The sequence below is a fragment of the Rhipicephalus sanguineus genome, chromosome 4 (genome assembly GCF_013339695.2).
Source record: "Rhipicephalus sanguineus isolate Rsan-2018 chromosome 4, BIME_Rsan_1.4, whole genome shotgun sequence".
Lineage (NCBI taxonomy): Eukaryota > Metazoa > Arthropoda > Arachnida > Ixodida > Ixodidae > Rhipicephalus > Rhipicephalus sanguineus.
In genome coordinates this window covers 112,283,402-112,309,828 of record NC_051179.1, presented here as the reverse complement: position 1 = coordinate 112,309,828, position 26,427 = coordinate 112,283,402, and the positions used below count along the sequence as shown (strand labels likewise).

General features: G+C 44.2%; 1 protein-coding gene across 3 annotated transcripts; it reads left to right on the top strand.

Moving 5' to 3' along the window:
• The first annotated feature begins 567 nt into the window (after window positions 1-567).
• On the top strand, window positions 568-24,554 carry LOC119390575 (rRNA methyltransferase 1, mitochondrial-like). 3 transcript variants are annotated; one of them, XM_037658164.2, is made up of 8 exons: window positions 2,245-2,429; window positions 4,745-4,815; window positions 6,420-6,474; window positions 8,936-9,015; window positions 12,373-12,466; window positions 13,892-14,027; window positions 18,042-18,158; window positions 23,481-24,554. In XM_037658164.2, exons 1-8 carry the CDS (start codon window positions 2,382-2,384, stop codon window positions 23,519-23,521), a joined length of 642 nt encoding a protein of 213 aa, XP_037514092.2. In that variant the 5' UTR covers window positions 2,245-2,381; the 3' UTR covers window positions 23,522-24,554. The 3 variants fall into 3 exon arrangements, 1 of the variants encoding a protein (XP_037514092.2); XR_007415842.1 differs by lacking the exons at window positions 13,892-14,027; window positions 18,042-18,158; window positions 23,481-24,554 and adding exons at window positions 568-678; window positions 905-1,071 and having other exon boundaries at window positions 2,148-2,429; window positions 12,373-12,440; XR_007415841.1 differs by lacking the exons at window positions 13,892-14,027; window positions 18,042-18,158; window positions 23,481-24,554 and adding exons at window positions 568-678; window positions 905-1,071 and having other exon boundaries at window positions 2,145-2,429; window positions 12,373-12,440.
• Window positions 24,555-26,427: the final 1,873 nt, after the last annotated feature.

Below are 26,427 nucleotides of genomic sequence, written 5' to 3'. Positions count from 1 at the left end.
GGAGAAGCGGTTGATAGCTGCCACTCCTACGCTCGCCGCACAGGCGGTCGATAACGGAAAAAGAGAGAATTGAAACCGAAACTAAACGCTTCGGGATCCGTGAACGGTGATTCTTATTTTTATGTCACTTAGCCTACATCACTTTTACTCAAAAAAGCTGTAGAAGTGATCACGTTACTTCAAGAACATCTCTAATTCTTTCCGTGTTTACAACAACTGAAAAAAAAAATATGTTTTTTTTCTGGCCTTCGAGATTGGCTTTGACAACGTGGAGCCATAGCGTTATAGTGCCTAGAATATATTCTAGGCACTATAATAGCGTGGAGCCAATTTCGGAGTGATTCTTATCTTTTTGTCGCTCATCCTTATCGGCTACATTAAAGAAAACCGTAGAAGTACTCACATTACTTAGGTAACATTTTCAGTTCATTTTGTTTTTACACAAACTGCAAAAAATGTATTTTTGTAGCCTTCAAGATTGGTTTTGCGTTGTTGGAGCTAGTCTCGGAGGCTGCAATATTTCTCGGTAGTTGCATCATTTGGCGCTGCCGTAGTTTTCGGGAAAACGCGCGATTTGAGCGCTCAACATTGGCGAAGAAAGCGTGCTCGTGTTTTGGTTTTCTGCTCGTTCCCGTCGGAAAAAGTTGTCTTTTCCCGACAATGGCTCGTCCGCTCTCGGTAAGTTAAGTTCGGCGAATTATTTGCCCGCAGTACAACCAAACTTACGTATTGGCGAACCCCTGCGAACTGTTGAATGCTGTTGTTGCCAAACACGTGCCTAGGCGCGGCAGGCGGCATTTGCCGCTCTTCCGGCATGCTTTGTGATCTTATGATTATAAAAAGGGTTGTGTTTGTTTTTTCACTTTCTCGTACATTTACACGGGGCGTGTGTTTGCCCGTGCAGGTATGCATCAGAGGGTTCCTGAAGGCGTCACGTCTCGGTCCTAGCCCTGTCTCGAGCGCTCGGTTCTCGAGTCAGTCTAACCCGGAGGACTGGGAAGCCCTTAGCGGGGATCTCATGGCCATACATTCGAGGCGTGAAAAGTACAGGCCAGCCGCTCAAAAGCGCAGGTAGTCTGTTTTCTATACTGTGTAATGTGTGGCGAGTTAGATTTAGGCGCACGTTAGAGAACCTCAGGCGTACTCGGGTGGTCGAAATTTTCCGGAGCCCTCCGCTACGGCGTTTCGTCATCATATCGTGGTTTTGGGACGTAAAACCCCACAACTTGTAATAGGTGGCAAGATTCGTATAGCAGATGGAGGAATGAAACCAGTCCACGTTGTGATTGTGCGCTGGTTTCTTTCACGGCGGTGCCCCAACAAGGCCAAGCTTTCAGTGTTTTCAAATGAGAGGAGGGCCGTTTAACAAATCACGTTGGCCACGCGTGCACTGTGCACTCGATTCGAAGGTTGTCGGTTCGGTCACGGCAGGTTGATTGTTCGTCCACTTTTATGCCTTTTCGTGTATGTCATCATTACTACGCTACAGTTATGAAACAACAAATAATGATCACCATGCCTTCCTTGGCTTTATTACCTTATAATTTAGTTTTTTGACTGTCTGAATGAGGTGTTAAAGGTGTACTGAAACCATTTTTCGAGGGTGAGTTTACTCTTCCATACAAATCTCCTGTATACAGAGACCGCTCTGAGCAAGTGTGAAGCTCAGCAAATGCCGATAAGATATTTTATTTAGATATTGAAGCCAGTTTTTTCATGGCACACCTACCGGCATTGACACTAGCTTGACGTCAGGCTACAGTACTAATTCTGGTGACTTCACGCAGCAGTCTGGCTAGTCGCGATGATGTCAGGTGCCAAAACTTACAAAATGGCCGCTTGTGCATCACCAGCGGAGCCACGGTGTGGGGCGGCCGTGGAAACGTCGTGATATCTTGCATGAGCACGTGACGAGAAGCTCATACCGTGTTGTGCCATCGGGGTACAGTAGGAATCGGAACTAGCTTTTAAAAACAAACGTACTGTAATTACTTCTTCAGGATGCAATCGCGCTTAGCAGTACATTTTCTAAGGCTCTTAAGGGATTGGCCTTTCATTTGACGCAAAAAACAGAAAATTTTCATGACAGTACCCCTTAACACTGACAGCGCTGTATGCCTCTGTCACGGCTTGTTCTCGATCAGGAGACCAACATTGAAGGTAGCCGAGCAACGTCAGAGCAACAAGCCGAAAGCTAGTCTGGGCAGTGAACACGTGTTTGGACTGCACCCCGTGCTGCTTGCACTGCGTGCCCGCAAGCGCGTCCTGTACGAGCTGCATGTAGATGAGGGCAAGCTGTCCAAGATAGACAGGCTGGAGGAGAGTCCGCTGCTGCTCCAGATACTGGACTTGGCCAAGGAGCAGGAGCTGCCCGTCAGTGGATGCCCACAACCCGCCTGCATCAGTGGTGCGGTGGAGCAAACCACCAGGTGGGCCGAGTTACTGTGTTTGCTTTCCACGGTGACAGACCTGCAGTGATGGAAGTGCTGCTCCAAACTGCTCCAAAAGAGAAATGCTGCTCCAAAGTGTAATGTTTGTTAGTAACTGCTCCGAACCTGTTCCAAAATGGCGCTGGGAAACTGAAAACAGTGAACTTTAACCGTGTGACCATCATGAGAGCCTAAATGAAAACAAACTGTGTACTATCATCTAGTATGAAGCTTGTATACTAGCATATTGACAGTGCTACATGTACTGGCATTGTCGATACATATTTGATTTCGTTGTATATTTGTATCGACAGCATAGCTGCCAAGTCTCCCGGATTACCCGGGAGACTCCCGGATTTTGAACGTTTCTCCCGGTTGTACGGGTCGTAGGAAAATCTCCCGGAAATCCAGTTTTGCCCCGCGCGTCCAGTGCTTTGTCTGGCTACGTAGTAGAAAGGATTCTTCTTTTTTTTTTAACGATGGTAGAAAGGTCCAACTCAGTTTCATTGCGCATGAAGTAGCTGTGCACTTCGTGCCGCAGTCCAGCACTTCAAAGGGTAGCCGTTACCGATGTCTGTCGAGATAGCACGTTCGCCAGCGCTCGCGACCGTCCCCGTCTCAACGGTGCCCCTTATGGTCCCTTGCCTAACGAAATAACTGGTAAGCAAGCGACGACAGGCCTCGCAAGCGGAGCGACGTTATCGCATGTGCCCTTCGCGTGACGGTGACGGCCGGGTCGTTTCATCTCTGCTTCAACCGCGTTTGTCCCTAGTGCTAGCGCGCTTTTACTCGCACGTGAAACAGACGATGCGTAAGTGATGTTATCGGTTTGGACTCTGTACAGATCAGCGGCGACCGCAAAATCCCGCTGACAGTGTTCATATAATTTAGGTGCATGTTAAAGAGCACCAGAAGGTCAAAATTTCCGGAGATCTTTGCTACGGTGTCCCTCATAATCATATGATGGTTTTGGCACTTAAAACCCCAAAATTTGTTATAATTATACTATCTGTCAAAAACCATGCCAATGAGCACCCCTCAAGGACCCTAAAATATCGGAAAAATAAGGGGCTTTATCACACGATATTGGCTCAAACAAGAAAAACTCTTGACTAATTCTCATAGCATGTCATCTAAATGATAGTTATTGAAGAAATCGGTCATGCTGCCATCACCAGCATTGTTTATCTGTGTCTTAATGGTGGCTTCTCCGCGTTTCATGGTTGCTTTTGGAACTATGTGACTACATTAGATGAATGTAGGTGCAAACGATGAATACAAGACATATTAACCCTGGCTCCCTTAAAGATAGCCTATACAGTGACTCCCAAAAGCTTCCAGCTTGCGCATACAAAGCTTTATTTTACGTACAATTGAAATAAATTATACCGACTTTGAGGCTGGTAGAAACAAAATTCAATTTTGGAATAAATAGCCTACAAATGAGTATAATGTAGTAGTATTCCTGTACATACCTTTGGGCCAAAAATTCTGTTATTTTTACTGTGAAACATAATTTTTAACTTGTTGATCGGCGGGCCCAACACCATGGGCGACTCCCACTTAGGGCAAAGTCACAGCTGCACTTAGGCTCAGTGAATGCATAGCACATACATGATATCCCATTGAAAATGCTGGATTTCAAGATCCCCCGGACAATTTCTAAAGGAAATTGTAGCTCTGAATGAATTTCTCTCAGTTTAACACACTTTATCTAAAAGCTTCTTGCAATGCAACCCGATGTGAAACCAAAACACCATTCATGACAATCTCCCATCAAACCCTATGCCAAGGCAATCCTAGCCGTTGTTGCTGCCATCATAAGATGGCAACTATGGGTAATGATGGAACAGGTTTTTGCACAGAACTTGATGACATGCTGGTGGAGGATTGCTTAACTGTGAGCTGTCTTAAATGTTCATGTAATGGCATCAAGTTATGTCAAGTGTTCCTGGTGTTATGTGCATCTGTGTGCATCACAGGGGGAACTAGCCAAATCGTTAGTCTAGGCGTGGGCCATCGTCCCGTTTGCATTGTTTTTGGAGCGTAAATGCTGTATATACCAAATGTACTTGGACAGCATGGAGCATGGCATGATGATATACGTACTTCACAGGCGGCAGCGAAGTGTGTTTTGACAATGGGATGATGATATAAAAATCCATTTGATTATTGTTAAGATTTCTCTTCATCAGAGGCATTGGACTTTTGTTAAAAAAAGGGAGCACACAGTCATCTCTTATTTACTAGCTTAAATGTCATTTTTATATGTTAAACCTATGGTTGTAGAACAAGGCTTGGCATGTATCTTGCAGGGTGTGTGCCTTGATGTGTCCCAGCTTCCTGTTCTGCAAGGCGAAACCTTGTTGGGCTCCTTGGACAAAAGGTAAAGGACTCAAAGTTAATGAAGCTGGTGCACCAAACCTAGGACAACCTTGAAGGGACAACCTAAAAGTGAAGCACTGAATTGGTTTTTACTGATGCATTATTTTTTTGACAGCTTTGTTATTGTTAGTTTTGCTATTGTAAGCTCTTTAAGAATTTGAGAAAAAATGAAGTTCAAAATTTCATTTTTGAATATCGATGGGACTTTTCCTCATAGTTTGGAATCATTGGCCCAATAAAATTTCCTGAAGCTTGCCATGTTTAAGTCCCTGCTTTCATTGGAATGCTATGTAACGTATTTCCGCCGGCAAAGAGTTGTGGCAGTTCTTGCGGATGCAGTCGAAATCTAGGATGTTGCGGTAAGTTAGTGCAGGAACCTTAGGGCTTCGTAGCCACATGTATTTTGTCTTTTTTTTCGGTTTCTTACACGCTGAGCATCTCGCGGCAAAAGTTTTGTTTTTGTATTGTTGAAGGATAATTCATTAACATGGGTGAAATTGTTTTCCTCCTTCATGTCCCCATATCTCTTTCTGCCATGAATTATTATGGCTGTCGATAATTGTGATAAATTTTCAGAGGCATTGGATTGCATTAAGATTGAAGTGGTAGGGTGAAGCTGTGTGCATATTCTATACTCAAACCTCGATATAACGAACACGGATATAACGAATTATCGGTTATAACGAAGTAAATGAAAAATAGTCTTGTCATAGCTACAGTGTTACAAATAAACGTTTATAACGAATTTTCGGATATAACGAAGTTATTCTCGTGGCAGATGTGACTGTTATAATGAGGTTTGAGTGTAGTAGATCTTCGTAATTACCGAGCAATTATCATTTTGGTGTTACACTGTTGGTTATGGTGTGTTATCTTGTAAAAGCATGAATTGATCACCAGCCTCAAAGATTGACTTTAGTTTAAAAGAAACATTTTTTTTACCCCCCTGACAGAATGTGGCATGTCAAATGTATGGCATCGAACACACCAGTGAATTCAGGAAAGTGATCGTCTGTCTGACAAAACACAAATTTACATCAAATGTGGCCCCGTCGAGCACACACCGAAAGCTTCAGTGTCTGTAGCTTTCACCTGGTCATCAGTGGGGGTAGCTGGCGAAAGCAAGCCTTGCACATAAATGTTTGCACCATCAGTGAAAAGGACAGAGATGCACTTTGACATTGTGAGCACACTCTTGTCAAATTATTATCGTAGGAATCGTAATATTTTGGCTGGAAATGTTTGAAATTCAGAAAAAAACAGGAATGAAACGATTGTAAAAAATGTGCAAGTCTGCAGTGCTACCTTTACGATTTGTTGACTTTGTGCTGGGGAGAAATCTGGTGCTCACTGAATGTTCGGAAATGTCAATGCACCATGTGTTCTGGAGGCCGAGTAAGGCCTTTGTGCTCTGTGTGTAGAGCCTGATGCATATGTACTTATTTGCGTAAAAATAGTCTCGAAACAAGCTGTGGTCGCATTCCACACCAATACAAATGTAAATATAGAAGTTTGCAGAACTGCAAAGCCCTTGTGCTGTAGTGTAAGCTAACATGGCATGTAACGACTACACCTTCCATTGCTTTCTTTTTGTTTTTGTTTCAGTGATGTTGGGGAGAACCCTGGCAGGCCTCTGTGGCTCTTCATGGACAGGATACAGGTAAGAGATGTTCCAACATAAAGGTAGCACAGTGTTTTTACTGCAGTAGACCCTTAGTAGATTACAGCGATGTAAATTAGAGGTTTCCTGATCACTGTGCATGCTTTATAAAGGGACGTTGCTTGCATAGTATGCGTTTTTCATGTTACACTTTCACTGGGGTCACATTAGACCCTAGTGGTTGTTCTTCACTAGTGTTCTGTTTCTTATCTTTTTACTTATAAAGCCGTGTCAACCACAAACATACACCCTCACCGTATCATTAAATGCTCAAAAATGAGTGAAAGGAATACACAAGACACAGAAGTAATGCCTTCGCTCTCTTATCTCAAGCTAAATGTAAGAACAAACAGTTGTACAGTACATGGCGCGTATAACACCCACAACTAATTACAACAGCATGGGAAGAAAAAAAAAGTATATGCAAGTACAGTCGCTGACCATTCATTCAGACTCTGCGGGAACCGCTGAAAAATCCGAATAATTGAGAGTCTGAAAAAAAAAAAAAAGATTCACCAGAAAAAAAAGCACTTTTATTGGCCCAGTGGCTGGAAAAACTAGTCCATTCACGTCTACACACAAGCACGCTCACAGACGACCAAGTCGGCCTGCATTTCAGCCAGTGTTTGGCCATCACTGTAGGTTGTCAATAACTCTGTTACTTCCTACACTAAATCAGCATTTGATAACTGGCGGTGTGTCGATGCGTCTTCGGAGTCATTGTCTACCTGCGCTGGTTCGAGGACCTGACAGACGATCTCATCATCGTCCAACTCGGGGAAGCCGAAAACTCCCGAGCAACATATTATTGAGGTTGGCCACCTTTAGACCTGGCGAATAATCGTGGCTTTTTTCGCCACCTTCAGTGTCTTGTAGTAGCTGTGTTTTTTCTTTAGTACCGACGTCACAGATGGAATGGCTGTGGAACTGCACAGATGGAACTGTGGGGCATCCGAATTTTCGGTTGTGAGTTTACATTATTTCAATGGGATGAGTGCTGGTGCCGCGCAGGTGTTTGAATAAACGGTCGGTGTCTGTATAACATTAGGAAAACTGCATGCAGTGCTCTGCAATGCATATTGAAGGGTTCAAATACAACAGTGCATGTTTACAGTACTGTAAGTGGGCATGAATGAATCCCATGTGATTAGAATTATTTAGAGCCCTCAACTGTGTTGTTTGTCATGTCTCAAGTAAAATTGGTGTGTTAAGGCGGAATTTCGGTCTAGTTGGTATGGAGCATAATAAGACATGGTCACCAGTGTAAAGGGGATGGGGATGAGAAGGCAGCTAGAGTGTGCACGCGTGGTTCCATGTTCCTTCTTCTCATCCCCATTCCCTCTACGCTAGTAATCATGTCCTGTTATGGTGTGTTATACCCCTGTCACATTGCCACCACCGAACTCCGTTTATCTCCGTTCCGCATTTAACTCCCTGATGGAGCATTACGAGAATGGAGTTGTGGCCGTGCTACACGGCTCGGTGCAAGCTTTCGACCGTTGCCACATGGGGCAGAAACAGCGCTGCTGTGCTCGTCGAAGCGTCCAATTTTTTGCCTCTGCAGTTGCCTTTAAAGCAACAAAAACGTGCTTTTGTGTGTTGATGAAGTGCTCGGAATCACCATTGCTGTCACAGTGCTTGTGCGTGCGCCTCACACGTGCAGAAACAAATATGGCGCGACGCTTCACAGCGGCGGCTTGGCGAGGCATTGGTGTGGAGAGTACAAGCGCTGATGTCCGAAAAAATACAACTAAAACTTACACTACTGGGCGTGAAATGCTACGCAAAAAAAGAGCATAGCTTTTAAAATTATAACTGAGCTCATTAGGACGATTTTGCCAGTGCGGTTTTCAGCGTAGCAGTAGCTGGCTGGGAACGAGAGTACTCCATCGAGCCAAAATGGTCATTACCGAACTCCCTCCACCAAAAGCTCCCTTTAACTTCCTCAGTGAAATGGTGACCGTGTGACATGAACCCCATCTCCCTCGAGGAAAAGACGAGGGAGTTAAACGGAGTTCACGGGTGCCCGTGTGACAGGGGTATTAAGCCTTACTTCTATATTCATCGATCAGCATATTCTCGGTGATCCACTCACTGGACCAATCGGTCAGTTAATCAGTGATTTGATCATTCGCTTGTGTCATTTAATTGGTCAAACTACTTGTCATTCTATGAATCACTTAGCTAGTTGTTTGATCAGTTTAGATATCTAACTAATCAGTTGAATTATTTAATGAGTCAGTCGTTATTTGACCGATCAGTTGACAAGCATTTTGACCAATCAGTCAGTTTAGTGTGTGTGCACCCTCTCGTTGCCATGAACAGTGTGCTTTGACATGAAGGCACCCTGATCTTTTGACTATCCTCCTACTTTTTAACGAGCCCATAGAAATTCTTATGTGTGCACCACAAGATTTGCGGCTGGCCACATCATTCTTTTTTCCGTTTTTCTTTTTTTCAGGATCCAATGAACTTTGGTGCTGTCCTCCGATCGTCATGCTATTTTGGTGTACAGAAAGTTTTCGTGCCTGGCAAAGACAGGTTAGCCTTCCTTGCTGTACAGCATTTCCTTGGGGAATACTGTGGAATTCCAGTAAATGGGAATCGTTTACTCGGAAAGTCAATGTATTTTTTTGTTAGTTTTTTATTTGTGTGGTGCTAAAAAACATTTGTTAAATGGAACTGTGAGCAGCGGTAAACAGGCCGTTTCAGCTTCATGGCGATATGCATTAATGACTTTGCAGTGCACAGCGACTCTCCGATATTTTTGATGGCCGTAGTCTATCCTTCATTGCTTGCGCTAGCATAGGTTGTGTCCAGATAAGATCGAACACGAAGACCCGGGTCACCATTCCAGATTTTGATGAAATTTACTCTAGGCCTAGGCATTAGACCCAGAACTTTTGTGAAAAAAAAATTTGTTCGCCTGAAAAAAAGTACATAAATTTCGGCCGCAAAAAAAACACTTTTCCGCCAATTTCGCTATTTCTGAATTGTGAGCGCACCTAGCGAAAGACCAATGCAGTTCTTCGTCACAGTAATTATTCCCTTCAAAGAACAAGTGAAATACAATCTTATGAGCCTATTATTTTTCTTACCTTTCGAAGCACTTTTGAAGAAAAAATTACAAACATGGCAAGTTGCACAGAATACTTGTATTTCAGGAATTTATTGCTGCTAACATGTTAAACTGAGGATAGTAAAACTCTGTACATATGAACTTCGATATTTGTGCTCTCTTGTAAAATAATTTTCGTAGTTTTATCGCTCTCCATTTTACTTCAGAATTGGGCTGCAATGTAAGTGGTTTACCAAAAAGGCTGAAGTTTGAAAATAGTTTCCTCAAAAAGACCATTTTTAATTTTTTTAAAAATCACCCTGATTGAAGTCAAGGACGTCATCTACCATTCTGCGTTAAAATACGTTGCATTATTTTGGTTGGTAACAAGTTACACTGTGTCACATGTGACCAAGTCAGCGTAGTGGCCGTGCCGTTCGTTATGTGTTGCAAATCGAATACAAATTCCGCAAATACAGATATTTTGTGCGATTTGCCATGTTTATGATTTTTTTCTTTAAGAGTGCTTCGACAGGTAAAAAAATATAGGCTCATAAAATTGTATTTCACTTGTTCTTTGAAGGGAATAAATGCTGTGACCAAGAACTGCACTGCTATTTCCCTAGGTGCGCTCAAAATTCAGAAATTGCGAAATTGCCAGAAAAGTGTTTTTTTTGTGGCCAAAATTTATATATATTTTTTTCAGGCGAACAAAATTTTTTTTCACAAAACTAACTTTCAGGCAATTGATCCTAGTCTAATGCCTAGGCCTAGAGTAAATTTCATCAGAATCGGGAATTTATGACTGGGACCTCGTGTTCGTGGGCACACCCAGTAGCGCTCAGGGTTGCCAGTGGTTGGGAAGCTTCCGGAAGAAAAGGAAAAAAAAAAAAGCGGTGTCGTGGTCAACTGAAATGTGTGCCTGCGGAAAAGAAGATGCGCTTCATTGCAACACAGCAGTGACATGCGGGCAGCATGACGCATGCTTCTCGTAACGTCAGCGTGTCATGATTTGCCCATTCTTTCTGGCAAAATAAATAATTAATAAAGGACGGTTTGACGGAATTCATGGTATATGCGAACCTTTGAAATGGTGGTTGCTCCGGCAATTTGCATGCTTGCACTGCTGGCGAAGTACTTGCCTGCAATGCCTACTTCGAAAACTTCAGTGATGATGTTTTCCACCCAGAACGCATAGCGAATTCCGTCACACTGGTCATTATTAAGTTCTTTATTTTATAAGAAAGAATGGGTGAACGGTCACATCATGACACGCTGACGCTGTGCGCAGTAGGTGACATTCTACCTGCATGTCACCACTGTGTAGCAGTGAAGCACACTTCTTTCCCGCAGGCATGCTTTTTTTTGTCCTTTTTTTTTTGCGTAGGCAGGAGCGAGGCCTGCCCTTTCCCTGGTTTGGCGGCAAAAATTGGGAAAGGGTATTGCTGGTAAACATAACCCTTGGAGCCGCAAACTAGCAGGCACAGCACATGACCACCTCCGATTACTTTCAGTAATGCAATGTTTCTTGCATCCCTCTTTTTGTATGTTTGGTTGATTCGAAAGCCTGTTTAATTCGAAGATTTTTTCACAGTCCCAGTGACTTTGAATTAACATGGTTTTACTGTATTTCTTTTGCAAATTGTAAGAAAAAACACGGATTTGTTAGAACAGCGAACAATATTTTATATCTGTAGCAACCATATGGACGCACGAGGTGTATCCATGCCACTGAGTACTGCTAAGTGTGTTTGCTGACTCAGTCAATAAACGAATGTTGAGCCCCACAAGTTTAGGAAACTTATTGTGAACAATATAAAAGATTTTCGATGTTGCATCAATACAGTAGAACCCCGCTGTTACGTTCCTCACTGCTGCGTTTTCCCGGCTGTTACGTCGTTTTCCGCCGGTCCCGGCATAGCTCCCATAGGATACAATGTATTGGGAACCCTGCTGTTACGTCGTAACTGTCAGACCGTTCCCGTATGATACGTCCCAAAGTACGCTCGGAGCCGACCGAGCGACTACCAAAGAGAGCCGCCATGGTGCATTTTCACGCAGCTTGGCCTCGTTTGACCGTAATATTAGCCGCATGAGAGGCGCAAGCAACAGAATCTTTCAATTGATGCAAACAAAAGCATGGCCTTCGAGATTCAAATTGCAAAGATGGCGTCTATGACGTAACTGCCCGCGAAAGCAAGGCCTTCGAGATTGGCATTTACTATTGACAAAAGCATAAGCCTTTGAGATTTGTATTGCACAAACATGGCGTGTATGACGTAATTGCTTGCGAAAGCAAGGCCTTCGAGATTGGCATTCACTTCTGCCATCGCGTCGGCGTAGACTCATCATCATCGTTATTTGTCGGAGAGCGGGAGGAGTTCGAGCTGGTTGGAGCTCGCACGGTCGTGCGTGCGGTTCGCGGTCGGACTCGCCGCGCCGGTCGTGATTGCGTGTGCTTAGTTCTTTCATGCCTACAGCTGTTGGTGTTAAAAAAATCACATACGTTGGATAACATTTCTGTGGATAAGGCCGTCCTAAGCTCCACGTTTCTATCCATCGGCTAGATCGCGGCTGAGCGCGCCAATTTTCGTGCTGCTCGTAAGAATTGAAATAAAATTCTGTACCACTAAATATTTTGCCGTTTTTCCTGTTTTTAGGCTTTTACGTTTCCCGTCTCTTACGTTTATTTCCTACAGTCCCTTCAAAAACGTATCAGCGGGTTTCTACTGTACAATGAAGTCGAGGCTTTGACGGAAACGGACACTTTGTTGGTTGCAAGGGAACATCTGCGTAATTCACGAAATTCACTAGCATCTGTTCTTTCCTGCGTTTTACAGTTGCCGTCTGTCGCCAACGGTGAGCAAGGCAAGCTCGGGTGCACTGGAATTGATGGACCTGTACGTTCTGAACGCACCGGAGCAATTCATGACGGTGAGGAAGTACGGGCTGCTGTGCCATCGAGTAACAACTAACATGTAACATTTTACAGGCCTGCACGCGCTCGCTTTCCTACTGGCTTTTTAAAATGTTTCCCATCTGTTGTCTGTGCCTGTAGACTCACGAGCCAGCTATTTATTTCACTTAATGCTTGTTAGCATTGCAAGAATATTTATTTAGCGCTTGCCTTTCGCCCATTGGCACTGTAGAAGGAGGGTCGCAACAACATTTGGTTAGTACCGGGTGTGACAGTGGTACATATCTGAAAGCACATTCTTCTTCATAGAAACATTGTGCTTTATGATTACTTCTGATACGCAAGGTAAACTTAAGCTGCCGGCAGGATGCGGGCTTGGCCCGTGGAGGGAAACTGAAAAATAAACACACTCAGAGGCTGTGCGCCTAAAGTGTCGGCTGTACACCTCTTGTTCTCGGCAAAACACTACAGGCATAATACAAGAGCTCTGAAGTTGCAGATCATGCAAGCGTCAAGTAAAATTAAGTTATGCTTAAAATGCCTGCATCTTCCAGATGTTCTAAGTCTTCAACCTATCACATCCATTTGTATGAGGGTTGCCCTCGTATTCATACTTACGTGTTGGAGCATGGAAATGTGGAAAGAAAGCTGTTGCACACGTGTACCTACACGCATGGCTTCCATGATTGGTCTGTTGTGCAGTATCGGAACTCAAGGGCTATGCCGCCTGTTGGTTCACTTATGCAAGCTGCTGCTAGTTGGCGTTAGTTACTCTCCTGCTGATGATGGCATCATCATTGTCAACATCACCATATTTTGCCGGAACCTATACTGTGTGTCCTGTGTACTACTATTGGCTATGCTAGTGTAGAAGAGAGTAAAAAAAAAAAAAAGAAAGGGAAATGCAACGTTGTCTTGACGCACAAATGTGAGCAAATTTTTTATAGTAGTAGTACTAGTCCCCTTGGGTGTTCCATTGCTGTGCCAAGCTTCCATGAACAAGAAACTTGCAAATTCTTATAAAATGAAAACTAATGGAAATGCCTTGTTGAAAATTTGGATTTCTCTCATTAATATTGAATTTTAGTGTGTGCATGCAAATGTGTGTGCCAAATTTCCAAATTTCAGTATTCGGGGCCAAGAAAGAAGTGCCAATATCTACGTACAAACACTAAAATTGTTTCGATATTGGTGGCTTAGGACTGGTTGTGCAATAATGTGCCCCAGCTTTTTCAGAGTAGAAAAAGTTAAAATAACAAAATTCTTTTTCTGTCTTGTACTTTCCTGCATTCCTGAGGCCCTTTCCTGCTACAACAGAAGCTTTTACCATGTTTGCAAGAGAGAGCGCTTTTAATGCGAAAAATGTAGTTCTGCCTGTAGAAGTGGAGCTGTATTGAAGCTGTATCCTTGTCTGACAGTGTTCACTTGTGGACTTGGTGTAGGAACTGAAGGCGAGGGGCTGGTGGATTATGGGAACGTCTAGTTTTTATGACTCCAAAAGGCATGCGTCGCACAGTGAAAGCGTCAAGCTCACGTGGGACCTGCCGCCACCTGACAAGCCTCTGTTGCTGATTGTTGGTAAGTATTTGCTTAGGCGACTTGGTAGAGGTAATGCCTTTTTAACAAGATCTGTTAACACATTTTATGTTTTTATAGATTGGCCTTACTGATTGGTTGCCTCATGAAGTTTTCAGGCAGAGTTATCGAATAAAGTATGCATGAAGCTCGTAATGTTCAAGAAATGGTGCATTGCCCCTTTAAAATTGAGCACTTTATTAGTTTGTGCAGAAAGAATTAAAACGGCATTACAGTATAACCTCGTTACAACGGATTTGTTTACAACAGACATTCGGATATCACATACCAATTTGCGGCGTTATGCCGACCTCCGTATTTGTTCCATTGATTGAGCTTCGTTTACAACGGATTCTGGTACAACGGACATTCGGATATAATTGACTAAAATTTCAGGCCAGCAAGGTGGTCAGGACACCTTTAGAGCGGACTTTTCTACCACGGACATACCGACTTCAAACATCGCTTAGCATACTTTTGGGACGGGAACAGCGCGCCGCGGATATCGACGTACCGATTTAAGAATGAAGGCGGCCGATCTCCGGTCTGTCAATGATCAGCAGCTATGCCTAGCTGTAGCGACAAAAAATCGGCGTGCAGTGTGCTTGGTGTTGTGTTTTGGGACGCTGACACGCGAAATTGCGAGCTGCTGCCACCGCTTCTCCGCGCGGTCGCTGCGCGGCGAGCTTGGCCGGGGAGTCCGCTGCCAATGCGCAAGATGCCCATTCACGGTTCTGAGGAGCCAGCGGGCGATGTGTTGCTTGCGACGAAGGACGTTGCGGCTTCTTCGCTTTCGCATGTCCGCTAGCGCGATATTCTTGCCCGCAAAGTTCGGATTTGTCTCGTACATCGGCACCGTGAACGGAGTTCGGCCTAGCCACGACATCGAGTAGAAAGCTGGGTTGCAATGTGCGTGGCCGCGGTGCCTGATGTTTCAAAGTACGTCATGCTCGATTGCGGGTACAAAGAGTTCTTCCGCGATGGTCTTCGTCATCAGCTCCGAAGTGCTAATAAGAAGAACCTCGAACAGCGGGTCCGACGAGTCAACGCTATTAGTCGCACGTCTGCGATGTTCGCGACGAGTGCGGCGCGCTATCGTAATCTGATGATTGAGCTTCTGCTTGCAGCTGCCCAACTAAAGCGTTCTAAATTATCGTCGACCCGTGAACACAGAACGAGTGCAAACGCGTCACTAAGTAGCGCAATTTCGACAGCCACGACCTGGCGACGCACAAACAGCAGACGACAATCCCGAAGAGAGCATCACTGCAGAAGCAGCCTAAACATGTGCTTTTTGTACGCTTGTTACTGAATGGAGGAGCCAGCTGAAGCGGAGAACTTGAACATGGAGAAATGCTCTTTACGACGAGCGCAAAATGGTGGCGCCCGGTTGCGACGTTGCTGAGGTATAATTTTGAAAAACGCTGTTTTTTCTTCTTTTTTTGCTATTTCCGCAATTTTCGCCAAGTTGGCAGACGCAGAAAAAAGAATTTAGCATTTCTACGTATTTTTCTTTGAAGATATTTTGGAATCAGAAAATGGGCTACAGAAACTGAAAATGTGATTTTCCAAAAATCGAATTTTTGTTGGGTCCCCCGTTAAAATTAAGACCATGCTTGTGACTCGTAATTATCTCCGGTTATAACAGACCCATTTAGTGTTTACATGAAAGTCTGTTGTAACAGTACTTCGATTTTACATACTCCCTTTACAACAGACCAAAATCCTCTTCACTATGAAGGTCTGTTGTAATGACGTTATACTGTATTGAAGTCGCTTCCGTGCTGTGCTATGCTGTGTACAATTCTCTTGCGAGTTGAAGTCATTCCAAGTAGCATAGCCTGATGTAATACCGGGGTCACATGATCACTGGTGATCGCGATAGGGCCTGATCCGAATTTCTTAATCGTGATTGGCTCCCTTACGCAAGCTGCAGAAGGCAGCCAGTTGCTGTTGATAAAGTTGATCCTGATCTGACGTAATCGCGATCAGCAGTGCACCGTGTGATACCGGTATGAATTATGGTAAAAATATTGTTGGTTTGAGTCTTCAGATTGCCAGCCTGTCAATAAAGAGTAATTTGCACAGTTTTGTGTGTAATTAATGAAGTTTGGCTAATTATATTTTTTTACGTATTAATCTTAGCTGGCTAAAGCAGATGCATAGTCTGGAGTTCATCCTTAAAATGTTTAGTGAGCAAATTTTTCTTAAAAAAGCCTCCCGTAAGAGTTGCGCAAGCAGATATTACAAATTTGAATGCTCGCTAAAAGTGAAACTAACATGGAAATAAGTTTCAAGTTTCATACTCGGAGGGCTTCTGGATGTAAAACTTTTGTCCACATAGCTCTCAGAAGAGCGTTGTTAACCCTTTGAGGGTCGAATTTTTTCGCGAAATCCAGTCCAAAAATGTGTAATTTTTTTATTGCTGAAATAAATTCTTCAGACGATTTTATTTAAGAAAAAAATTGCCTAAGATTATTTTTCGTGACCGTAAAATGAAAAAAAAGTCATTTTTGTTGTTACATACTCATGGTTTATTCGTAGTAAAATCAAGCAAAATCCTGAAAAAAAAAAGCTTAACAGTTTTTTATAAATAAAAATTATGCATTGTATTAAACGTAGCTCACAGACATACAAAAATAAGCGCACCAGAGTGCTTTTCTGGTTAAAAATGTTTGTGCTCTAACACAAAACTTTTCAGTGTGTGATAGTCATTGAAGCATGGCTCACCGCGCACGCTTTTCAGATGTTGCTCCGTGATCGTCATCGGAGTCTAAACTCGTCAAAAAATCCTCGTCTGACAAACTGAAATCCAATTAATCAGATTCTGATTCGGCACTTGGGGAATAGTCCGCATCGGAAGAATCGCTGCTCGTCTCACCGACAGCAGAGCAACCGGCGCGCGCTTCCATAGCGTAAGTGAACTGCGTCAGTAAGCGCACGCAAGAAAACTATATTATTGTGCGCCCGTCCGGAAAGCAAAACGAGTGAAAAATCTGCAGTAATCCTTCGCCTTATCGCCAACTGCACGTAGTTAGCTTTTCCGAGACCCCAAACAGGAAACGCAATCACGGTGGCGTAGTTTGTGTAATTTAGCGCCGCACGGAAACAGATGTAATTGCGCCCCGGGGTGCAATAAACGAGAGAGTAACAAGTGGTCGCCCTTTGAGAGATTAGAAACCAAACAACCATCAGCTTTGCGGGCGCAAGAAGCGAAAACCACCCGAAGGACGAAATCGAAACCAGCCGCACCGCGTGCGCGCGTTCCGATGTGCAACTCAGTTCCGCCGCACCGCTTTGGAAAGCAAAAAAAAAAAAAACAAAACAAAGACGGAGAGACACTGGCGCATTAAAAAAATTCCACGTATTCCCGAAGCGTGGCAGCACATTCCAAGCAAAAGAAATGATCGAAGAAGGCGCGCGTTTGAAACCAACCACTCCGCGGGCGTGCTCGTTTGCGCAAGCGATAGCCGGCGCGCCGTTTTGCGAAGCATAATAAAAGCAACAACGGAGAGACATCGGTGCATGAAAAAAATTCCACGTATTCCCGAAGCGTGGCAGCACATGCAAAGCAAGAGAAATGATCGAAAAAGGCGCGCATTTTAAAAATAAACGCTATGCCGTACATGTACGGCGAAAACCCTTTGGTACCAGGAAGCTTCTGCCGTACATGTATGGCGAAAACCATCAAGGGGTTAATAAACGTTCTTTTGCCCAGCAGGATCGTTTTATTTACAGGCATCTGACTTGTGTTAGCCACCCTAGATCAAAAATTAAGAAGTTAATTAACGAGACTGCGTCAGTTGTGCACATAAACGTGCCAGTTATTCTGAATTGCTAGGCAGCTAGTCTGAAGGCATGAAATGCCACCGATGTAGTCACCATGGCTTATGTCCATCTAACTTGTAAAAAAAACTTTGCTTCAGCTACAGAAAAAAAAATGCAGGTACTTCACCCAATGTTTCAGTGTAACTGATAAGCTTTTAATGCTTTTCATTCTGCCGTCCATGATTTCAGGTAATGAGGGCCTAGGGATACAGCCAGAGCTGTCTGCCCTCTGCGACTCTGTCCTCTGCGTGGCCCCTGTCAGTGAAGACAGTCCCATCGGCAGCCTCAACGTCTCCGTGGCAACGGGTGAGTTTGGTTGTTTCTCGGAGCGTGCAGTTGAACCCCTTTGTAAGAGACACACACTGGAGAGCAGTTCTTGTCACTTGTATGAGGTGTCCCTTATAAGCGGGGTACCATGTTCTGATATCTTTATCAACCCCCTAGCTTGATGTAGGCGCACTGATGTCTCTTGTACGCTGTTGTCCATTAAATCAAATGCCACTTAAGGAGGAGTTTGCCTGTACTTGCAATTACCTGAGCTCATTGTAGCAGTCACACAGCCCAGAGTGGGACTTCCTGCCAACTGCATGAGGTGCTAGAACACACAGCCGTACTTTCTCGCATATAACCCGCACCAAAAATTGAAAAAAATCGCCTGAAAAGTGGGGGTGCGGGTTATCTGCGAATAATCCGGAAGCAGAGGTCGGCTTCACGGCAATGCATGGCCTGCCGTGCAGTCCGCATCCCCATCGGCATCGTCTGGTGCAAAGCCAATAAAAGCCAACACAGACCATAGACAGATCCCCTCTGTAGCGTGTTTATTCACTTTTTGCGTGCTTTGTTTGATTTGGTCAACAGCGTCACAACAGCGATTTGACAGCATCTGTCTCCGAGTCAGGTGTGGCCAGTTTGCACCGTTGGTCAGCCTTGTCTGGTGAGGCACCATGAGTGGGTCTCGGCAGCAGTCTTTCACCGCGAAAGAAAAACTCGATATTATAGCTGCTGCGGAAGAAATCGGCAACAGAGCTGCTGCGAGGAGGCACGACGTCGATGAGTCCTGCATTCGCGACTGGCGAAAAAAAAAAAGGCCTCTCTCGAAAGTGCACACAAGGAGAAGCGAGCATTTCGCAGCCCGAAGACTGGTACGTACCCCCTTCTTGAGACGCAGCTTGTCAAATTTATTGAGGAGCGGAGGAGTCGCGGCCACGCTGTGTCGACGGAGATGGCACAAATGGAAGCGCTGAGGTTGGCCCGCGAGATGAAGATCTCACGCGAGTTTCGTGCGAGCCTTGGACGGCTCCAGCGATTCATGGCCAGGCACGGATTTCCGATGCGGTGGCGAACGACTATGTGCCAGCGGCTTCCCAATGCCTACGAGGATGAGCTGTTGAGCTATCAACGTTACGTCATTGGGCTGCGGAAGGAGCACAACTACTTGCTCTCTCAGGTGGGAAATGCCGATTAAACGCCCGTGTACTTCGAGATGCCCATGGACACCACTCTGCAGAAAAAGGGCTTGAAATCTGTAAGCGTACTGACGGGCGGAAACACCAAACTATGCTACACAGTAATGTTGTGCACTTTGGCGGACGGTACCAAACTGCGCCCACACGTAATCTTCAAGCACAAAACGCTACCCAGCACTCCACTGCCACCAGGGATTGTTGTGCGAACCGAAGATAACGCGTGGATGAATGGTGGCCTCGTCTGTGACCAGCTTCGCATGATCTGGGAGAAGAGGTCAACGTTGCGGCGATCGCTTCGAAATAAAGTTCCTTTGTAAACGAGATTGTGACTGTGCAGTTGTGACTTCCCAAAACAGTTTTTCTTAAGCTAAGCATGCGGGTTATACGCGAGGATTTTTTTTTTTTTTCAGGGAGTTCAAAGTTAGGGGTGCGGGTTATATGCGAGGGCGGGTTACATGCGAGAAAATATGGTACTACGCTTGAGTGAATATACCGGGTGCCCCAGCTGTCTTTAGCCAGTGGTTAAAAAATACAATATTAGAGGCATGCGAGTGAAATTAATTGCAAATTACTCACAGTCATCTTGTGCACTACAGACAATATTTTCTTTGGTAATTAACTAATTTGTTAATTAGGATTATTTAACTGAATTGCTAAATATTGACTTTAGGCAAGAAATGCGACTTGCAAAGTTCGAGAGCGTCTTCAGAAACCCCAACTGCACTATTTGTAGGGGTGTGCGAATATTTGAAATTTCAAATATTTTTCTAATAGTGTTTGCTATTCGATTCGATTCGCACTGGAATTTTACTATTCGAACTTCCCAAAAACAAATACAGTCAACGTCCGATTGAAAGTGACCCCTTCGGATTTTCAATATGCTTCACCTCATTACACTCTCGTATTGCGGCAAAGCTGCCTTTCGAGCTCCGTTGCGGTCGAACTTTGCCAAGAGACAGTCAACGTCAGATTAAAAGTGATACTTAGATTTTCAATATGCTTCACCTCATCACACCCACGTATTGCGACAAAGCTGCCTTTCAAGCTCCGCTACTGTCGCAAATGTATTACCTCAAGAAAACGCTGGTTCCAATATGGAGATGAAAGATGTGGCAGAATTGGGGGCTCGATTAATGTTACTTTGGGCCTGAAATTTGGGCAGGAAGTCCGAAAAATCGGACGCCGAAGCTTTTTAGCATCCAAAATTTCAGATGTTCTTATATATCGACGTCTACGAGGCAGATTTGGAACTCCGGACTTGAAGGGAGCACACCCTTGTACGCCACATCAGTAGGGCTTCCACAGAAGTTGAAAGCCTATCACGTGTGAAGTGTTGTCGGCAACACTTTCGTTGCACCAAATCACGTACATAAATACAATTCGGCCTCTACATTGCCTCATTCTTGATAAGACAACTATGAAACACCACCACGCCAGCGCTTCATCAACCTAGTGTAAAGAAACACTTTCGTGTTGCTATCTCATAAGAATATGCTTAGGAATCGTAACTTTTTTTTCTGCAATTTCACTTCGAAGTATTTGAAAAATATTCTAGAAATATCCGAGAAATATTCGAAAAATATTCGATTCGATTCGCACCCACGCTTCAATATTCGAATTTGCTTCGCACCGAAAATTTTTCTATTTGCACAGCTCTAATTATTTGCGATAAAGTCTCGCGTATACCATTTTTTCCAAGCTGCAAAGAAAGCCCGCGAAATACAAAAAGAACCACGTGACTAGCGCATTTGCGTGCAACGAAAATGCTGTGCTCAGTTGTGGTTTCAGCGAACGAAATTAGCTGCAGCCACGACTCGCCGGCTCCGTTGCAGTGGTAGGCCGATAAGTGGGCGGTGGTTTCTTGGCCTGCGTCAGCCAGCCAGCTGGCGCGCGTGACGGTGCAAGTTATAGCGAGCGCGGGCCAAGAAACCACCACCCACTTATCGGCCTACCACTGCAACGGAGCCGGCGAGTCGTGGCCGCAGCTAATTTCGTTCGCTGAAACCACAACAGAGCACAGCATTTTCGTTGCGCGCAAATGGGCTAGTCACGTGGTTCTTTTTGTATTTCGCGGGCTTTCTTTGCAGCTTGGAAAAAATGGTATACGCGAGACTTTCTTGATCGCAAATAATGCAGTTGGGGTTTCTGAAGACGCTCTCGAACTTTGCAAGCCGCATTTCTTGCCTAAAGCCAATATTTAGGAATTTAGTTAAATAATGCTAATTAACAAATTAGTGAATTACAAAACAAAAAGTTGTCTGTAGTGCGCAAGGTGGCTGTCAGCAATTTGCTACTGATTTCACTCGCCTGACTCTAATATTGTATTCTTTAACCCTTGGCTAAAGATAGCTGGGACACGCTGTATAATGTGAAGTGCTGCTGCACATAACAGCAATATCCTTGGGAACAGTTTGACGGTAATGGTGGTTGTCAGGTGCCGTTGTTTAATGTGCTTTAAGTTAGTCTGATGTGCAGGTTAGGATGTTTCTGTTCTGAAATGTGCCCTGAGTGTATCATACATCATTTTTTTTCTTGAGTGAATAATTCAGCTAGCACAGTATGATAAATTTTTGTAAGCACCATCAAGATTGAATTAACAGATGTCAGCGGCATTACCCGTAAGTTTTGTGCCACATATTTTGGAGAGAGAGAGCGTGTGTGAGTATGCATGTGTGTGTGTACTTGCGTAGAAGTGCTTGTGTAATTTAGCTGTACGCCTAAGAACCCCATTTAATCAAAACGAATCCAGAGTGCCCCCACTACGGTCTGCTTGTAACACTTCTTGGTTTTACACTACCAAGTGAATCCAACAGATAATTAAAGCAAGGAAACCGTAGCGGATGTTAATTGTTGTAATCAATTGTAGTTTAGTAATTATGACATAAACTGAAATGAATTAAAGTGGAAGAAAAAAACACCCTCCTGTTGGTGGAATCTGAACCAACAACTTTGCGAATTACGCTGTTGGATTCATTTAGTTTTTTCTAGGGGTGTGCGAATATTCGAAATTTCGAATATTTTTCGAATAGTGTTTGCTATTCGATTCGATACGCACTGGAATTTTACTATTCGAACTATTCGAATTTGCAAAAAACAAATACAGTCAACGTCCAATTGAAAGTGACCCCTTCAGGTTTTTAATATGCTTCACCTCATCACACCCCTGTATTGCGGCAAAGCTGCCTTTCAAGCTCCGTTGCGGTCGAACTTTGCCAAGAGACAGTCAACGTCCGATTAAAAGTGATACTGAGATTTTCGATATGCTTCACCTCATCACACTCCGGTATTGCGGCAAAGCTGCCTTTCAAGCTCCGTTACGGTCGAACTTTGCCAAGACACAGGCAACGTCCGATTGAAAGTGGCCCCTAGATTTTCAATATGCTTCACCTCATCACCCACGTATTGCGGCAAAGCTGCCTTTCAAGCTCCGCTACGGTCGCAAATGTATTACCTCAAGAAAACGCTGGTTCCAACATGGAGATGAAAGATGTGACAGAATTGGGGGCTCGATTAATGTTACTTTGGGCCTGAAATTTGGGCAGGAAGTCCGAAAAATCGGACGCCGAAGCTTTTTAGCATCCAAAATTTCAGATGTTCTTATATATCGACGTCTACGAGGCAGATTTGGAATTCCGGACTTGAAGGGAGCACCCCCCTGTCCGCCACATCAGTTGGGCTTCCACAGAAGTTGAAAGAGGAGGAGAGGCTGAGGAAATGGCATCTTTGCCTATCACGTGTAAAGTGTTGTCGGCAACACTTTGGTTGCACCAAATCATGTACATAAATGCAATTCGGCCTCTACATTGCCTCATTCTTGATAAGACAATTATGAAACACCACCCCGCCAATGCATCATCAACCTAGCAAAAAGAAACACCTTCATGTTGCTATCTCATAAGAATATGCTTAGGAATGCTCTCTTTTTTTTCTGCAATTTCACTTCGAAGTATTTGAAAAATGTTCTAGAAATATTCGAAAAATATTCGGTTCGATTCGCACTCGCACTTCAATATTCGAACTTGCTTCGCACCCAAAATTTTGTTATTCGCACAGCTCTAGTTTTTTCTTTTAAAAAATGAGCCCCTCCATAAAAAAAAAAAGTTCCGATCTTGGTTTTAATTATGTGAAACATCGAATCTTAATTAATTTTTTTCCCCCGCAGGAATAGTGCTACATCACCTATCTCTGTCTCGACGGTCGTGAGGGTGCGACACCGAGAGCCCCTACTACAGACAAAGCCATCGCTCGTTTGCGGGACACAACCTGGACGAGTTTCAGGTGATGTTCTGCACACAGGCAGGTGACCCAGGTTTCCCCAGCTGGTGACCTTGACAGCCAGGATGGAGGACCCTGCTTGACCTACTGCTGCGGCTTGCACAAAGTGGCTTCTGGTCATTGCCCTGTCCTGGGACACTTCCTGGTCATTGCCCTGACCTAGGACATTTCCTGGTCATTGCCCTGTCCTAGAGCACTTTTACATGCCACACAGTTGATACGAGAGTGGTGGGCCATGTGCAGTTCCCCTTGCTGCAGGTTCTGGTGTGAACAGAATACAGTAGACTCTCGGTAAACGGAAGCCTGTTAAATGGAACTGGTGCTAAATCGAACAACTGCCCCTAATATGATTGGTTTCATACACTCAAACCTCATTATAACAAAATCACATCTGACACGAAAATAGGATCGTTATATCCAAAAATTCGTTATAAATGTATATTTGTAACACTGTATTTATGACAAGACTATTCTTCATTTACTTCGTTATAACCGATAATTCGTTATATCCGTGTTTGTTATATTGAGGTTTGAGTGTACTTGGATTCTGCAGCCCTGCTCCTGTCTTAGTAAACGGAACTCCTTTTAAATGGAGCATGTTTTCCTGGTCCTTTCAGCTTCCATTTAATGAGAGCCTACTGTATCTCGTTAGGGTTGTAGTTGTAGTTGCAAAAGGCAAAGCTAGAAGGGATACTAAAGAGAACCACGAAATCATTTTATGCTAATAATGTGTTCTTTCGAAACCCTAATTTCATTGCTTTTGCTCTGATTGGTTAACTAGCAAAACATGAAATAAAGCAAAGGTCAGTTTCACATTTTGAATTTCACATTGAAAACATGTCAGTGCGATGCGTTGGATCTGCAGGGCTGTGCTTCAGTAAATATTCCCAAATATTGTTTCTAGAAAAAAATAAATTCCGGCCTATCTCTGCCAGAAAAAAAAAAAGTTATCTTAGACTGGGCAAATAGATACCATCAAAAACCATCACATCACAGCAATGGTATGGACTTTAAGGGGGATGTACCTTTCGAAACGAACTTTCTTGTTTCTGGTTAGATCTTGATGAAAATTGGCACAAATACTAAGAATGACCTCATAATGCTTCCATAAAAATTTCAAGATGATATCATGAAAAATTCCTGAGAAACAAATCATTTTATTACTGGACCTCGTGGAGGGGCTGGAGAGTTTAAAAAATTACATAAAAAGTTGGTAAACACTGTGTGCAGAGGCGAATGTATGCTGAAGGGGGCTACATTTTCAAAATAATTTTTTTGCAACACTAAAAATTGTAGTTCATGTTTTCGCCACTGGTACCTCATTGAACACATTTGCACCACAAACAAGAAACCCTACCAAAAATTTTTAAAAGACTAAATTAAAAAAATAAGAATGCAGCCCCCTGAAGCATAGTTCAAGGAGCATTACAAAAAAAACGGAATCAAAATTTGTCGAGTAGTTGCGAAGATATCTGCTCCACGAGCTGAGCAACATGCCAAAAAAACAGTATTGAGAAAACGAGGTTCAAAGTTTTGCGTCACGTTTACATGCCTAATAGGCACCAGGGTTGTAGTCCTTAGTGTCCTTTGCAGTGCGGCGTCGCTTGGCCATCTGACCTTTAGCCTGATGAGCTTTCGCAGCCTTTTTTTTCCGCATGGCATCTTTTTCGGCTGCTCTACGAAGTGCATGGCATCCAGGTTGGAGACCAAGAGATGTGCAAAGTGGGTGTAGGCATGGAGGTTCCCAGCATTATACTTGCAGGTTGCTTCACTGACAGCAGTTTCTGCGGCTATCAATGAAGCATGCTCTTCTTTGGGCAGAATCGACCAAATAATTGAGTGCAGGCTTTCGTCAGCATTTTGAGTTTTTTTGCCCTGGCACCGCTCAAGAAGCTGTGGGTCCAAAAGTCGCTGGTACACAGGCAGCAGGGCAGCGGCAACGTGTCGTCCCAGGTGGTACTTATGGGGTGGCTGCGGTTCACCTTTAGCTTCTGCAGCCCGGTGTCTGCACCAGCTATCGGGACCTGGTGGGCAAAGTTCGTGGTGTGGATCCTGGTCAGTCGAAGTGGTGTGGTAGAATGTAGCCATGACCGCTCGCTGCATATCTTGCACTTCAGCATGCTGCCTAAGGGCTTGGCCATAATAGTCAGTCAGTTGCTTGATCAAATTTTGTGTAAGGCCACCGTTTCCGCCAATAGGTTGGTCTTTCTTGCTCTTTGTGACGATGGCCCGCAGGGCTGTGCCCATCCTCTTTTTAACATGATTGATACAATCTTCTTTCTTCAGGGGTATAAAACCATAAGTCTGGTCCTGACACAGAGCTAAGAAAGTGCGGCTGTCGCCATCGCAAACGATGGTTCTGTAGCGCAGGTCATTTTTTTTAGATAGTGCCGAAACAGTATGAGGGCCACTTCGACTTCCGTTTGGCCCGAGTTTGTCTCTGTGTTTTTCTGGCAAACATGCGCTTCCTTCCACTCATTGTAGCCGTCGTCACCTTCTTTGAGGCCCTCAGCACATCCATGACAGTAATTTGACAGGACAACACTGTCAAGCACTAGTCCGGTGTAGAACTCAATGACCGTGCCCACGCCGATATGGGACGCGTGGCCGCGTGTCATCCACGTCCCGTCGTACACCACCGTGACATTCTTGGTGGGTGTTCCCTCCATTTGGTTGTACACATCACAAACGGCTGCAACAGCGTCGGAAAACACAGCTCGCAGGTGTTGAGCGGCACGGGCACCGAGAAACGTCGATGCACTTACAGCGAGCGTATACTGCGTGTTTTATTAGGCGACAATCCAAGTGCGCCGCGCCTGTCACGCAGGGCCGTC

Excerpts from the sequence above, each read along its gene's own strand:
- LOC119390575 (XM_037658164.2), top strand. The coding sequence starts at position 2,382 with ATGCCCACAACCCGCCTGCATCAGTGGTGCGGTGGAGCAAACCACCAG. Across the intron at positions 6,475-8,935 it reads TCTTCATGGACAGGATACAG|GATCCAATGAACTTTGGTGC; the intron begins GTAAGAGATGTT and ends TCTTTTTTTCAG. Across the intron at positions 18,159-23,480 it reads CAACGTCTCCGTGGCAACGG|GAATAGTGCTACATCACCTA; the intron begins GTGAGTTTGGTT and ends TTTCCCCCGCAG.